This window comes from Aulonocara sp. 'chitande type north' Nkhata Bay, linkage group LG1 (assembly GCF_057382095.1).
Source record: "Aulonocara sp. 'chitande type north' Nkhata Bay isolate Kocher_YH1m ecotype deep benthic linkage group LG1, A_spYH_male_GT1.1, whole genome shotgun sequence".
In the NCBI taxonomy this organism is placed as follows: domain Eukaryota; kingdom Metazoa; phylum Chordata; class Actinopteri; order Cichliformes; family Cichlidae; genus Aulonocara; species Aulonocara sp. 'chitande type north' Nkhata Bay.
This window is the reverse complement of record NC_141344.1, coordinates 39,971,199-39,986,193: the sequence shown is the minus strand read 5'-3', so window position 1 is coordinate 39,986,193 and position 14,995 is coordinate 39,971,199. Positions and strand designations below refer to the sequence as shown.

The 14,995-nt window shown below is 40.7% G+C and overlaps 1 protein-coding gene across 1 annotated transcript; it reads left to right on the top strand.

Moving 5' to 3' along the window:
• The first annotated feature begins 3,128 nt into the window (after positions 1 to 3,128).
• LOC147339554 (hatching enzyme 1.2-like) lies at positions 3,129 to 14,555 on the top strand. The gene is made up of 10 exons (XM_086295857.1): positions 3,129 to 3,191; positions 3,438 to 3,468; positions 3,678 to 3,743; positions 3,897 to 4,046; positions 5,235 to 5,352; positions 5,485 to 5,663; positions 7,319 to 7,400; positions 8,110 to 8,234; positions 13,961 to 14,009; positions 14,321 to 14,555. Exons 1-9 carry the CDS (start codon positions 3,129 to 3,131, stop codon positions 14,002 to 14,004), a joined length of 858 nt encoding a protein of 285 aa, XP_086151983.1. The 3' UTR covers positions 14,005 to 14,009; positions 14,321 to 14,555.
• Positions 14,556 to 14,995: the final 440 nt, after the last annotated feature.

Genomic DNA, 14,995 nt, shown 5'->3' with positions numbered 1-14,995 from the left:
ACCCTGAATGGGTGAGTGGATGGCTAAAAAGAAAACAAGAAAAATGCTTCAGTGGCAGGACCCACTGATTGATAGGATTCACCCTTCTTTAAGGTTCTGGACATCATAAGGCTGCTCTGGTCTGCAACACAACACACAGTTAGGTACACAAGTGTTTTGGCAATTACAATTTCTGTAATTTGTTCAATCTTAGCCTTCGCTTGTGTCAGCATCTCTTTGGACCTCATACAAAGGGTTTCACTGGACATCTACTAAATGTAAGTTCAACACTTATCTCTATATCTCTGCTTAATTACTGATAGAATAATTATGGGAAAAGTCTTAAATGGCCACAAAACTGCTTGGCAGCCATGTATCCAAATGCTTTTGAGCCTCAAAGGTTTAAAAGAGTATAAAAATTTCTATAATTCCTAAACAATTAATGCAACACTTCTGTTAAACCCTTTATAACAACCCTGTTTCCTGCACCCTGTCCAGAGGTGCTGGATCTGGGGGGCATCCGTTCATCTGGGTCTATGGCTTGCAAAGCCTTGCTCCCTGTGGGACGCTGTTCTTGATGGTGGGATTGGTTTGGGATGGCAGAATGGGTGGCTTCAGGGGTGGGCACACGGTTGTCATAGAGATGTATGGGCTCTTTCTTCGGTACTCTTAGGGGTGCATAACAAGTAAACTATCATGGTAACGGTAAATGGTAAATGGACTCACACCCATTCGCACATGCTCTTTGGTAAATGGTAAATGGCCTGTATTTGTATAGCGCTTTCTATGTAAGTCCTTTTTATCTAATGTTCACACACATTCTTCGCGCGCTGGATGCATCTGAGAGAAACTTGGGGTTACTATCTTGCCCCAAGATAATTGCCATGCAACCTTGTTTGGTTTCCCAGATGTACAAATCATGGCAAACCTCCTGGCACTTAACAGCGAACACTATATTATTCTATTTGTGTTGGTGGAACCAATTTTTGGCACAGTGTGTTTTGGGGTTTAAAAGCCATAGTAACTCTGTGTTTAGAAAAAAATGTGTCTCAATTATGGCCTGGCCTGTATTTATAGCGCTTTACTAGTCCCTAAGGACCCCAAAGCGCTTTACATATCCTGTCACACACACATTCACACACTGGTGATGGCAGCTACGGTGTAGCCACAGCCACCCTGGGGCGCACTGACAGAGGCGAGGCTGCCGGACACTGGCGCCACCGGGCCCTCTGACCACCACCAGTAGGCAACGGGTGAAGTGTCTTGCCCAAGAACACAATGACCGAGACTGTCCAAGCCGGGGCTCGAACCGGCAACCTTCTGATTACAAGGCGAACTCCCAACTCTTGAGCCACGATCGCCCCAATTGTTCTGATACTCCTGATACATACGGGATCACTAAGGGTTTTTGCTTAGACGGCAGTTTCACCTTCTTTCCTGGATCGGCTGGAGCTTTTTTAGGTGCCTTGGATGAGTGACAAAACATTTCTTCCACTGAAAACACTACATCCAGATGAACAGAATCAACTTTTTGAAATTTCCTTACCTGGATGCTGGCCTTCCTCGTGAGTTTATCCAACCTCTTCCTCTCAGCTGCAGATAAACTGCTGCTCCAACAAACCACACTGTAAAAAATGACAGATGCCACCACAGAGTCATAGAAGGTCTTTAAAAGCGCTCCCTGGACTCCAAATGACCTCAGCCGCCTCAGCAGGTAGCGTCTGCTCTGACCCTTCCTGTAAAGAGCATCAGTGTTGTGACTCCAGTCCAGTTTATTACTCAGGTGAACACCCAGGTACCTATAAGAGTCCACTATCTCAATGTCCACTCCCTGGATGTTCACATACTGTGGACGTCCTGTGAGGTAGTCCAGTATCCACTGGGACATGTGGTGGTCCACTCCCAATAGCTCCAGCCTGTCTCTCAGAAGTCGTGGCTGGATGGTGTTGAAAGCACTGGAGAAATCAAAGAACATGATCCTCACAGAGCTTCCAGGCTTCTCCAGGTGAGTCAGAGCTCGGTGCAGGAGGTAGATGATGGCGTCCTCCACCCCGATGCCAGGCTGGTAAGCAAACTGCAGCGGATCCAATGAAGACCTCACCAGGGAGCGCAGATGGTTTAGAACCAACCTCTCGAGGGTCTTCATCAGATGCGATGTCAGGGCTACCGGCCTGTAGCTGCTGAGGTCCTTGGGACGGGAGGTCTTTGGTAGCGGTACCACAGGAGGTCTTCCACAGCTGTGGTACTTTCCCCAGTGACAGGCTCAGGTTGAACAGATATCCTAGGATGCCACACAGTTCATCTGCACAGCATCTCAGGAGCCTGGAGCTGACGCCATCTGGACCTGCAGCCTTCTGCACCTTGATCTTGCGAAGCTCATTCCTCACTTGAAGTGCTGAGATAGAAAGAGTGGATTTTGGGGGAGGGGTGTGTATGTTGGAGTCCACAGAAGCCTGGGGTGGGTGTGATGGCTGGGAGCTGAGAGGTGTGAAGTCCTGAGATGAAGGACAGGCGGTCCCTGAAGATGAAGGAGATTGCAGCAGGGGGGACGATGCTGTGGTGGGCGTTTGATCAAACCTATTAAAATATTTATTTAGGTCATTCACCCACCCCAAGTCTCCTGCAGCCTGGGAGGTTGGTTTTTGTCCTGAGATTGTCTTCAGGCTGTTCCAATTTCATCTTCAGAAAATGAACAGCATGCTCTGGTTAGTCACTAGGAGAGTTTTGAAGCAGTTGGCTAAATGTTAGCAGAGTATAAGGCTGTAAACTTAAGAATTCACCCTATAACTTCTATCAGCAACCACATCTTCAGTGAACACTGACCCCGTGCCACTAACAGCCGCACATACATGCCTGTGCCATAACACTCCTCCACCATGTTTGACAGATTTAAATACATTGATGGTAACTATAATATTTGGACTGTGACATAATATAAAGACAGCAACAGCCTTTTTGTCTAATTTCATAATATGTTGAAACAGACGTGTTTAAGTAACAACTGTCATTTTCAGTTGAGTAATGAGTACTGGTTGAACAGCATGCCATATTAGGACAGAATTCAGCTGGCCTTTCTAACTATATAAGCCGAACACTTGTGTTTTCAGCAGGTATTTTCTCAGTCGGCTGCTCTTCTTCAGTAACCAGCCATGATCCTCCAGGCGGCTGTGCTCAGCGTGCTCTTGTGCTTCGCCCACACTTTTGTTATAGAGGTAAGCGTTGTAGTTAAGTATGCAGACGTAGATTTCCTCTCTGATTTGACCAAGATGTTTTATTTTGTTAAAATGGAATACAAGCTTTCTTCAAAACAAAACATAAGAACACAAAGAGAATACTTCTGTTTTTCATTTTATTAATTTATTGTATAAATTGGAATTTGCAATTTTAATCTTCAAGCATTTTTGAACTTGCAAACAAATCAAATACTAGTCCTTATAAACCCTTTTATCTTATTACAGGCACCTTTTAAAAAAAGTGTTGAAAACTCCGGTAAGACTTTGCTATTTTTTACATTTAGCACTTGTATGTCATCACACTATGAGATATGCTCTTATTCATGTTGATTTGTATTCATTTATTTATTTATTATAATTGGTCCATATTGGATTTGCCTGACTCCTTGACATGTCTTTGTGATGTTGTAACATGTGACCTTGTCCTTATAGAACAGTCAAACATATGTGCTTCATATTGAACAGGAAACAACACTGAGGGTGATGATTTCAGTATCTCGACACTGCTGGAGAAGGCTAATGCTAATCTTGGTATGTTCAACTTCACTTCAGTTCCTATTCATCAGTAGTAAATATACAGCTTTAGTAACAACATCCAGGGGCTAACCTTAAAAACTGAGTTGATGTGTTAATGAAACCATCGAAAGTACACGGAAAATATGTTTTTCTTTCCATACTTTACAGGAAAGAACTTGGATGAACCTCTGGTCATATTTGGAGACATAGCAGTGCCAACAGGTCTACAGAACGCTGATCCGTGTACGGCTCGAGGCTGTTTGTGGCCTAAAAACAATGGCAGAGTTGTTGTACCTTATCGAATCTCCGACCAGTACTGTAAGTCTAGATACATGGAAACATTCCTTTTTATTGAGCTTTCTGCTAATTTTTCAGGTTTAACTGAAAACTATTAGAATGATTTTCTCCGTCTGTAGGGTTTGTTTTGGGGTTTGTTTTTTTTTCCATTAGTGGGCAAAGCTGCTTCCCAAACCTTTTCCCTCTGAGATTCCACATTTTAGTGTCCTCTAAATACAAAGAGAAATCAACGGGTTCTCATCTCAGGGCTTCAAATACAGCTGTTTGGTCAAAAGACTAAACACTAAACAAGTATTTTAATGACATACAGAAAGGTTTTTGTGTACAGAGAATACAAAGAGTTTAAAAATACTACCAAGGAAACTGAAAAGGACAGTTTATTAAAAAAGGAATTAGTCAGTTACACATAAATTTCCTCCGATATATAAAAAAAAACAACCTAAATATACATCAATCTGTATCAGATAGATGTAATATAAAATTATATATAAAGCTTTGCCAAAGCTTAGCATGGAGACTGATACAAGATATTCAGTCGCAATTTTGAAGACCTTAATGTTGCAGATAAAATTGCTGTTTTCTCGGTTCTAATGCCTTTTTCCTTCCATTGTGCTTTTGGCTCAATCCAACCCAAGAGGCGCTCTTTAATTCAAAAGTGCAGGAACTAGTTAGAGGAAACTACAAATAAAATTTACACCTTCTTCCAGTGTCACAATCAAAAAAAATGTATTTATTTTTTTTGGCAAGTTTGACAAGTTTTCTCCAGGGAATTACCTGACAAAGCATCCAGAGTGCCACAGACATTACACTGGGGGTGTCTTGTTATTGAACCTATGATATATCCCAATATAATAACACTCAAAGTTAGTTATAGTTAAGATATGTAGATAAAATGGGACAGATGTATTTTACCCTGAAAATTTCTGTTAGCTATGCCACATCAAAGATACTGGGGGGGAGCAGTTCAATGTTATGACCAATCTTTACAAGCTTCAAGCCAACATAATGAAGAATATTTTATGCTTTCTATAAATTCATTAAAGTTGTACAAAAACATCAGCTGATTTTGAGGCAGTAACATAGATTTGATTGATTTATAGGCCAGTGTAAGTAGTAAGCAGTTACTCAGGAGTAGCAGCATTGTGCTCAGTCTTAGTTGAATATAATGCCACAACAAACTAGAACCACAATACATGTTTTTCTGTGAAGCCCGCAGGGAACGTGACGTCATCGAGCAAGGTCTGAGGTCATTTGAAGCAGCCACGTGCGTCAGCTTTAGGCCCCAGAGCGGAGAAAGAGACTTTCTGGACATTCAGTCTCGTGATGGGTAAGTCCAACACAAAGTAGGCATTTATACTTGAATTCTACAGGCAAACTTTTCATCTAACGCAGGATGTTCTGAGTGAGGAAGCTGTTTTACTGGTTTGTCATAAAATTTTTATTTACCGCTCTTTTTCAGGTGTTACTCTTTTGTTGGGCGTCGTGGGGGTGGCCAGATAGTGTCACTGAGTCGCCAGGGCTGTGTTTTCCACCAGATAGTCCAACACGAGGTGCTCCATGCCCTGGGCTTCGACCATGAACAGACGCGTTCAGACAGAGACCAACATGTACGCATCTTGCTAGAGAACGTCATCCCAGGTGGGTCACATGACAAACAACAGCCAGAAACAACAGTCAGAAAAAATCTTTAAGTGGTCAGGATGACAAAAAAAACTTCTACATAAATGACAGTTCATTTACCAACAGTAGAGCAATAATCATGTTTTTTTAGAATATTTCAAACAACCCAAAGTACAAACAATGTAGGGCAAAATGTGAAACATTCACAATAATCAAATCTGTCTGTGGAATTCTTTTATTTATTTATTAAATTTATTTATAAGTTTGAGACTAATCTATTTGAATTGGAAGAATGTTTTGTTCCTCTGTGCTTTTCAAAAAAAGATGTATGTATATGTGTGTGCAGCACGGTGGCACGATGGTTAGCACTGCTGCCGCACAGCAAGAAGGTCCTGAGTTCAATTCCACCATCAGGCCGGGGTCTTTCTGTGTGGAGTTTGCATGTTCTCCCCGTGTTTGCGTGGGTTCTCTCCGGGTACTCCGGCTTCCTCCCACCGTCCAAAGACATGCAGCTTGTGGGGATAGGTTAATTGGTTAATCCAAATTGCCCATAGGTGTGAATGTGAGTGCGAATGGTTGTCTGTCCCTGTGTGTTGGCCCTGCGACAGACTGGCGACCTGTCCAGGGTGTACCCCTGCCTCTCGCCCTATGACAGCTGGGATAGGCTCCAGCGCCCCCCGCGACCCTGAAAAGGATAAGTGGACGCGAATGGATGGATGGATATGTGTTGTATATTAGTCTTTTGACCTGCATTCCTTCACTCACCCCAACCTGTCACGGCGGATGGCGCCCCTCCCTGAGCCACTGTCGCCAGAGTGCTTGCTCAAAGGGGGTCATATGATTGTTGGGTTTTTCTCTGTATGTATTATTGGAGGGTCTACCTTTCAATATAAAGTGCCTTGTTATGCTTTGGTGCTGTATAAATAAAATTGAATTGAATATTAACAAAAAGTATTAAAGTTAACCAAGTCATTTTATTGTCCAAACCTGAGTAGTTTTTGTATATTAACCCTGTCATGCATGAATTATGACAAACTCAATCAGGATTTATTTTCTTAAGTATTTGTATTCATCTTTAGGCATGAAAAGATGAACACAAATAAATCCTGATTGAGTTTGTCATAATTCATGCATGACAGGGTTAAATAATAAAATTACAATGAAACATTTCATACATCTATTGTAACATTAAACGACCAGTGGGTGTGACACATCAGTGTGTAATGGTTTATTTTGCAAGTATACCATCAGCAGTGACACAAATACAAGAACACAGCCTTTAAATAGCTGTAAACTGTAGCAACCACCATGCGTGAAAGGGTTAACATAGGCAAACATTATTCAAAATGGAAGTCAGCAGCAAAAGAAGTCACACCTCTTAAGTGTAAAAGTAGCATCAAAATAAATGCACAAGTCACTATGTGGAAGCGCAAGGTGAAATGACTTACAACTGTCCCAGCCCTCCCATGTCCATATGGAGAGCTCTCTCTTTAAAGCTGGAAAGCTCTTGTGTCCATGGACACAAATCAATAGATTTCTTTGTTTTTGTGCAAAGGAAAAAAGTTACCCAGGTGCTCTCACACAGCTGTAGGGTGAACTGAACTTTTGTGACATTTTAATGCTCAGCCTGGAGTAAGAGACAAACATTGACTGAGTTGTTTGAACCCCCACAGGGATGGAGCATAACTTTAGGAAAATCAACACAAGGAACCTTGATACTCCCTATGACTACAACTCTGTTATGCACTATGGAAGGTAAGATATCAGTTCACTCCCTGAACATGCTTCAAATGTATATTTATTTAAAAATTATGTCATAATAACACAGTTTTATTTGACACAGTTTTATCTGTTTTCAGTCCTTTCATTTTCAAGATTTTAATTTTCTACATCCTGTGTACATGTGTGTTGTAATCAACTTCTCTTACCACACTGGCCATTGAGAAAACCAGTAATTCAAACCAGTATAAAGCTGTGGTAACCAATGAAACAGTTTACACATTGAGTGCTATAACAATAATAATAATAACAATAATAATGATGATAATTTTATTATCAGTAATAATATTGCAGCTGCCTACAACGCACACATTTATAGACAAAAGCCACATTAGCTCGTCACAGAGTGCTAGCTTGCTGCCTAACGAGCAAATGCTACATGATGGACAATAATGGCGTGCAGGACTTTGCCTTTGGGCTCTTTTTGGGCAGATGATAAACCTTGAAACATTTATATCCCATTCTGTTAAATGTTTGAAATGGCAATAAGGACTCTGTTTGGCAGAGTCAATTAGGTAATAATTAGGTAGATAATCCTCTTGACTGACCTTTCCCTGCTGCATTGCTCAAGCTGAAGCCCATATTATAATTTCATGTTTTTAGCCTTCTCTTTGTAGTTGTTATAATGACACTTGTTTGAGACTACAATCACAATTTGCCTTACTACTGTGTGTTTGCACCCCAGGTTTGCCTTCTCAAGAGACAGGGAGCCAACCATCGTTCCCATACCCGATGAGAATGTAGCCATTGGCAGAGCTACAGAGATGAGTGCCAATGACATCCTTCGTGTGAATCGCCTTTATACCTGCAGTATGTACCTCGTTTCTTTTCGTTTCTTTTTCTTTCCTTTTTTATAAAGAAAAAAGGAAGCTGGATTAACAGTTGGAAGGTCAGTGGTTCAGTTCTTGGCTACTCCACTCTAAATTCAATTAGTTTAATTCAATTTTATTTTTATAGCGTCAAATCACAACAACAGTTGCCTCAAAGCACTTTATATTGTAAGGTAAAGACCTCCCTCCTGTCTTATAAACAAGTAAACAGAGGTCATGGCAGCCATCTGCTTCGACCGGATGGAGGTTGCAGGAAGTGAGTTTTAGTTTCTGCAGCACTTGGACAGTATTGGACAGTATTTACATATAAATAGTTATTGCACAGTGGTGGTTTATAGAGGGAATCCTTGGAATGTGGGTGGGACTGTGTTTATCAGTGCATGTGTGAGTTCTCTAAAAACTTTAGATAATATCTTTAAAATGATAGCGGCACAAACGAAAATTTTTGTAGCACAAACCAGCAGAAATGTAGCACAATTGATTGACACCAATTTTGTTTGATTTTGTTTGGAGTGGTTAGCACCAGAGTGTGAACAGACAGGAAGTCAGAACATCCAAGTCTGAGGCTCTCGATTTACTGGTGGATTTATGTCCCTGCTCTCACCTATGGTCACGAGCTTTGGGTAGTGACCGAAAGAATGAGATTGTGGATACAAGCGTCAGAAATGAGCTTCCTCCAAAGGGTGGCTGCCCTCTACCCTAGAGATAGGGTGAGGATTTCAGCCATCCGGGAGGGGTTCAGAGTAGAGCCGCTGCTCCTCCACATCGGACGAAGCCAGTTGAGGTTGTTCGGGCATCTGACAAGGATGCCTCCTGGGTGAGGTGTTCTGGGCATGTCCCACTGGGACAAGCCCTGGAGTAGACCCACTGGTGAGATAATATTACACTTGTAGTCAAGACCGCCTAATCCGAGACCAAGAAATAACCAAGTTAAGATGAGACAAAGACCGAGACAAAAAAAGTCTTTAAACTGCAGCCAGATGCTGTTTCGTTTACGGGTGTCAGGCATATTTATGTGTTTTTGCTTTCACACAGCCCTCCTCACCGCTGTCCACTATCTTACTCACTGAGAGGACAGACGCACGCTCCACGTGACTGTCGCGTCTCTCACCCTCTCTGTTTTTCACATAATGATATTATCCTATATCCTCGCATGTGATTGGCCGCAGTATGGAGGGATTGGAGCATAGCTGAGCCCCTGTGTGAGAGCCGAGCAGCTCTCACACAGGAATTTAAGGAAATTAGGTGAGGGTAGAAATGACTGAAAGATTATCAGGCTCTATTTTGAGTTTTGTTCAAAAAAGAATGACTTCATATAGGAAAAAAAAATCACATATGCAGGACACCTTAAACTATTTTTTTAATTAAGCAGCAAGGCAGAACAAAGTCGGGGCTGCATCAAACTGTCTGTATTTCTTAATTGCAAATGGCACCAAATTGTATTCAAACTGAGCCACACTTATGGAGCTCCACAATTCTGTTCCTGGTGTTTTGGTTGACATCTCCTGATGTTCCCATGTCACAGAAACAGGCTCTGTGTTTTGCCTTATATGCATCCACAGCTGTGCCACCAGTTTACTCACATGGACTCTACGAACCAATCAGAAGCTTCTTCAGCTCAGAATGGAATCGTCTGCAGTTTTCTTATTAATTAACAATAAACTTAGTGTATGTGTACTCCTACATTTGATGAAAGTGATAAAAATAGAAGCTCTGTCTCTCTTTATTCTGACATTTAACTAATTCGAAAGATATTTCAATATTTATTTATCTAAAACAGAAGTTTACTCTAAACTGATGTTTAACAGTAAAAAAAAGTTTTTATGTTTTTTCCATAAAGTGTAAACATCTGGTTTCAACTGTGAATATCCTGCTGTGTATTGAAATCCCTCTTGTTTTGCATAGATATACTGAACAACATCCAAAGCATAATATATAAAATAACATCTACCAGAGTTTTTTCTTTGAAAGAAGCTCCTTATGTCCATTGTTGTGTTCATCAGTACACAACTGAAACCGATTGAGAGGGTTTGTTTAGCCGTGGAGGGAAACAACTGAAAATATGAAATGAAAGCTAAGACTCTAAAAAATCAGCGTTGCTGTTCGGCTTTTTATTTGTCTATTTGTTGATTCACTCGAAGAGCAAGTAACGCAACCAAGTGATCAGTTTGATATCAATCTTTTGTGATACACCGTCATATTTACATTATTAGTTCAGTATGAATGATTTGCTTTGGTACCTGGTCAAACTTAAGCTCTCCTCTGTCTGCAGCAAACTCGCAGGCAGCAGCTTCTCGCTCACATGTGTGCTGTGCTCAGTCGCCTAGTGCCTGAGCTCGGATCATATCAAAATTAGGGGGAATTTACGACGGTGCGCTCTGTGCTTCGTGTAGAGATGGCACGATACCACTTTTTTATGTCCGATACCGATATCATAAATTTGGATATCTGCCGATACCGATATGAATCCGATATAGTGTTTTTTAATCAACAAAACTGTTTTTTAAAATATCTTGCTGCATTTTGCAAATCTGCAAGTTCATACTCAAGTTTAAAACAACAACTACACTAAAGCTATTCTGTTATACCTGTATACAAAAAAAATATTTCATAGTTCAGCAATACTGATCAATCTTATAAACTTAGACCTGCACCATCCTCCCTATTCTGGTATTTTAAAGAGTACTTAGCGTAAATATTAAGCAACCTAACTAATAGGGTTCCAACTCCCAGCAACAACAAAAATAAATAAATAAAAAATAGGGAACCACCCCTCACGCTCCACCTCATGATGCTTAATCGACGTAATCAACCTTAATTTGATGCAGTGTGAAAAAAAATGCACAGAAATCAATTATTTTTCAAGAAATATTAAATAGATTCAACATCTTTCTTCAACAAAATTGCAGACTGCACAGATGGTACCTTCCCAAAGTAAAAAGTACTATAGCTTACTAGGGTATATATTAGACTTAATAGTCACTATATACAGTAATTGACTTCTATTCATTTTACATCAAATTAAAACTTTGGGTGTCAGATAATTATTTATTAAAAGCTAGACATTTTAAATGAGAATAAGAAAGAAAAGCATGTCTTTGTGCCCCCTTTTCCCTGTTCATGCCCTATCGGCCCCCCTGGCTAAACTTTGCTAGATCCGCCCCTGCACAGTTACCAGCCGTCAGCTACATAGAAAAAGATCCTCGAGTAGAAAGTAATAATAAATAAATTCTAACAACAGCTTATCAAGCTTAAACCTGCTGCTGTTGTTCAGCCGCTGGTTTCCTCTTTCTGGTGCAAAGTGGGCCAAAAACAAACAAGAGAGACGGACTCGCGACAGAAAAGCCGATCAGCTGATCATTTAAGCAGTTTCATGATTGAAGTAGCAGCCGGAGAGCGAGAGGCAGTCGCTTGTTAAGCTTAACGCAGGAATGCTTTACAAACATTCAGAGATGGACTTACACACTTGCTTTACTTCTCTCGGGATAACTTTGTCGGAGATGAAATGCCAGGTTGCTAGCGAAGCTCCAAATGCTATCCAGACCACCGACAGGTCCCGCATGCCACAGCTGCTCTATCACGTGATGCATACTGCTCCGAGTGCTAACGTTCTGAGGTGAGTTACGGCGTGTTGCAAGTTTTGCGAGGTGCTTTCGTGATATTTAATGGATCGGATTACATTTTTTATTTTTCTCCGATATCCGATCCAGTAATTTAGGTCAGTATCGGACCGATACCGATACGTAATATCAGATCGGTCCATCTCTAGCTTCGTGTGTTGTTTTTGTTTTATACAGTTGTCAGTCAGGCATCTAACTAACAAATTACACTCCAAAAGACCCCATGCTTCTGAAAAAATGACCCGGGCTTAAGCCCAGTAAGCCACCCCCCCGCTCCGCTGATGGTTGACTCCAAATCTCCCGAATACTATGTCGATTTGAGAATGCAAGACCGAAACAGCGAGACCAAGACCGAGACCAAAGTCAGTCGAGACCAAGACCACGTAAAAGTGGTCTCGAGACCAAGACCAGTCTCGAGACATCCAACTCTAGATAATATCTCTTGGGTGGTATGGGAACTCCTTGGTGTTCCCCTGGACAAGCTGGAGGAGGCAGCTAGGGCAGGGGTGGGCATTCTCAGTCCACGAGGGCCGGTGTCCCTGCAGGTTTTAGATCTCACCTTGGGTCAACACACCTGAATCACATGATTAGTTCGTTACCAGGCCTCTGAAGAACTTCAGGACAGGTTGAGGAGCTAATTTAGCCGTTTAAATCAGCTGTGTTGGTTCGAGGACACATCTAAAACCTGCAGGGACACCGGCCCTCGAAGCCTGGAGTTGCCCACCCCTGAGCTAGGGAGAGGGAGGTCTGGGCTTTTCTGCTTAGGTTGCTACCCGGCCCCAGAGAATCTGAAGAAAATGGATGGATGTATAGATGTTCCAGGTGTGTCGCCATGTGGGGAAAAATGCTTCAACACATGGTTGGGTTGGTAGTGTACCGGGGGCTTCTATTTAGGCCTACGCTTCCTCCTCACCATCACTCAGCAATCATGTTTTCCCAACTGCTCGGGAAAATCCGATGGAAGAGAACTGACGGGGCCTCCGGAGCTACAAACAAGCTACATTTATAACAAGTATAGTTATTAGTAAAGTAGGCCAAGGGGTAACTAAACATCTGAGCAGGAAAGAGTAGGAGAGACAGGTGAAGAGCTAATGCTAAGCTAGCGAATCCCTAAAGACACAGTGACTGAACACTGTAAATATAATTAGTGGGTGATTCAACAGAGTGTGCTTTGGATAAAGCGCAGGAAGATTACACTATGAAATAAGACGTTATCTATAAGTTTTTAATTAAATTGGCTACACAGATAAGCAATGCAAAAATACCACTGTAAGATAGAACAGGAAGTGATACTCCAGACTGAGACAACACCAAGAAGTATTTTGAAATGACCTTGAGCAAGATACTGAACTCTGAGTCGCTATTGATAAATTTGTGCAAATGTGTGTCTGGTACTTAAGTATAAGAAAGAGCATTTACATGAATGTTTGTGCGACTGGCTAATAAGAATTTTGAGTGCTCAATTAGAGCACAAAAACACTGTATAAGTGCCAGTCTACTTGCCGTTTTTCTGCACCACCTTTAGTTTCCAAACCTACTACTGCACCCATTTGTGCTTAAAGGTTGAGAGGTTTTCAAAATTCAAACAAAATGTAACTGTACTATGAAGCTGTCTCCTCCTCAAATAATAATTATATAAATAGAAAAAGTTGGGACAAGCACAAAAACCTGGAATCCTGTTAACAAACAAGCAGAAAAACCAACGTCACTGGGGTAAAACGTGTTTGAAGATCAAATATGTACACAAAACTGACATTGGGTGATGCAAAATGGAGGGAAGAGGAAGCAATTTCTGTTTGGTATTATTGTCTATAGATAATAATATGCTTCAGAATATCATAACCATGAGAGCATGCTTATTTAATTATCTGCTTTGTGTGCTGAAGACCTTAAATTCTTTCAACCTATCTGCTCAGCCCCCGGCTTACTTTTCTACCTCCACTAGTTTCACAGAACAATCATGGAGACTAGTAAACACCAACATAGATATAGTACATCAAACTGTTCATCAAACTCAGATGTTCATGTGGTGTCTTAAAGAAATGCAGCAGCGTTTAAAGATTTCTCTCTGTTTGTTGTTTGACAGGCTCAAATGTGCCCATACCTGTGCAAAGGAACAAGTTGTTCTAGAAAAAGTAAGTAAATAAGCTCGGATGTTTTCGAATTTTGTTTACTTCATTATAATAGAAAATCATGTTCCTATACATTTATTTTACCAATTAAAGCTTTGTCAGGATAACTTTAGTGGAAACATTTGGTTTAAAACAAAAAACAATGAAATGTCATATATTTTAATTGATCAGGGTCAGAAGCATGTAGCTGGGATGAGTGAAAGGCATATAAACCAGAACACCAGACGAACACATCTCCTCAATTTACAGCCTGTGTTTGTGATTTTTTTGTGCAGATACTACATATGTGTAACATCTTCTTTCTGTTTCCACAGACAACCAAGAGATGGGAGAGATTGATGCAGCTTGAATTTTATGCTTTTCAAATTTGCCTGAAATAGCTTTGTTTAAAATGAGAAATGAAAATGTATCATTGTCTATACTTTTCACCTGTCCGTTGACTTAATCCCAATCACGCTTGTGTAATTGCTAGTCAGCTGTATGAAATACTAAAAAATGAACAAAAATAAACATTCATTTTCATTTCTAGTAAGTTTGTTTCTTTATTCCACAAATCCTACAAGTCTACAGGTCAAAAATACACATTTAACAAGTAAAGATATGAACTCAGTCTTGTACTAGTATTTTCCTGACAAAAAGATATAAAACCAAAGGTTAATCTACTTAAGTAACAGTCAAACAGAGTGGAAATGGCTTTCAGTGAGAAAAACAATATTATTTTCCCAGTATTACTCTCCTCAAAGTAAGAGTAAGGCCAGTCAAAAGAGTAAGTGAAATGCACACCGCCTTCGCTCCATGTTGCTTTACTGTTGACTGAACTGCTAACTTGGGGTTTGCTCTCTCTGTTAGTACAAGAATTAATAATTGATCAACAAATTGATTTACTCTGACTTACAGAAACCTGGTTGCAGCAGGATGATTATATTAGTTTAAATAAATCAACCACCAATCATCAATCAAATGTGTTATGTACTGCTGTACTTTATTCA

Excerpts from the sequence above, each read along its gene's own strand:
- LOC147339554 (XM_086295857.1), top strand. The coding sequence starts at position 3,129 with ATGATCCTCCAGGCGGCTGTGCTCAGCGTGCTCTTGTGCTTCGCCCAC. Across the intron at positions 3,469-3,677 it reads AAAAAGTGTTGAAAACTCCG|GAAACAACACTGAGGGTGAT; the intron begins GTAAGACTTTGC and ends CATATTGAACAG. Across the intron at positions 5,353-5,484 it reads GACATTCAGTCTCGTGATGG|GTGTTACTCTTTTGTTGGGC; the intron begins GTAAGTCCAACA and ends GCTCTTTTTCAG.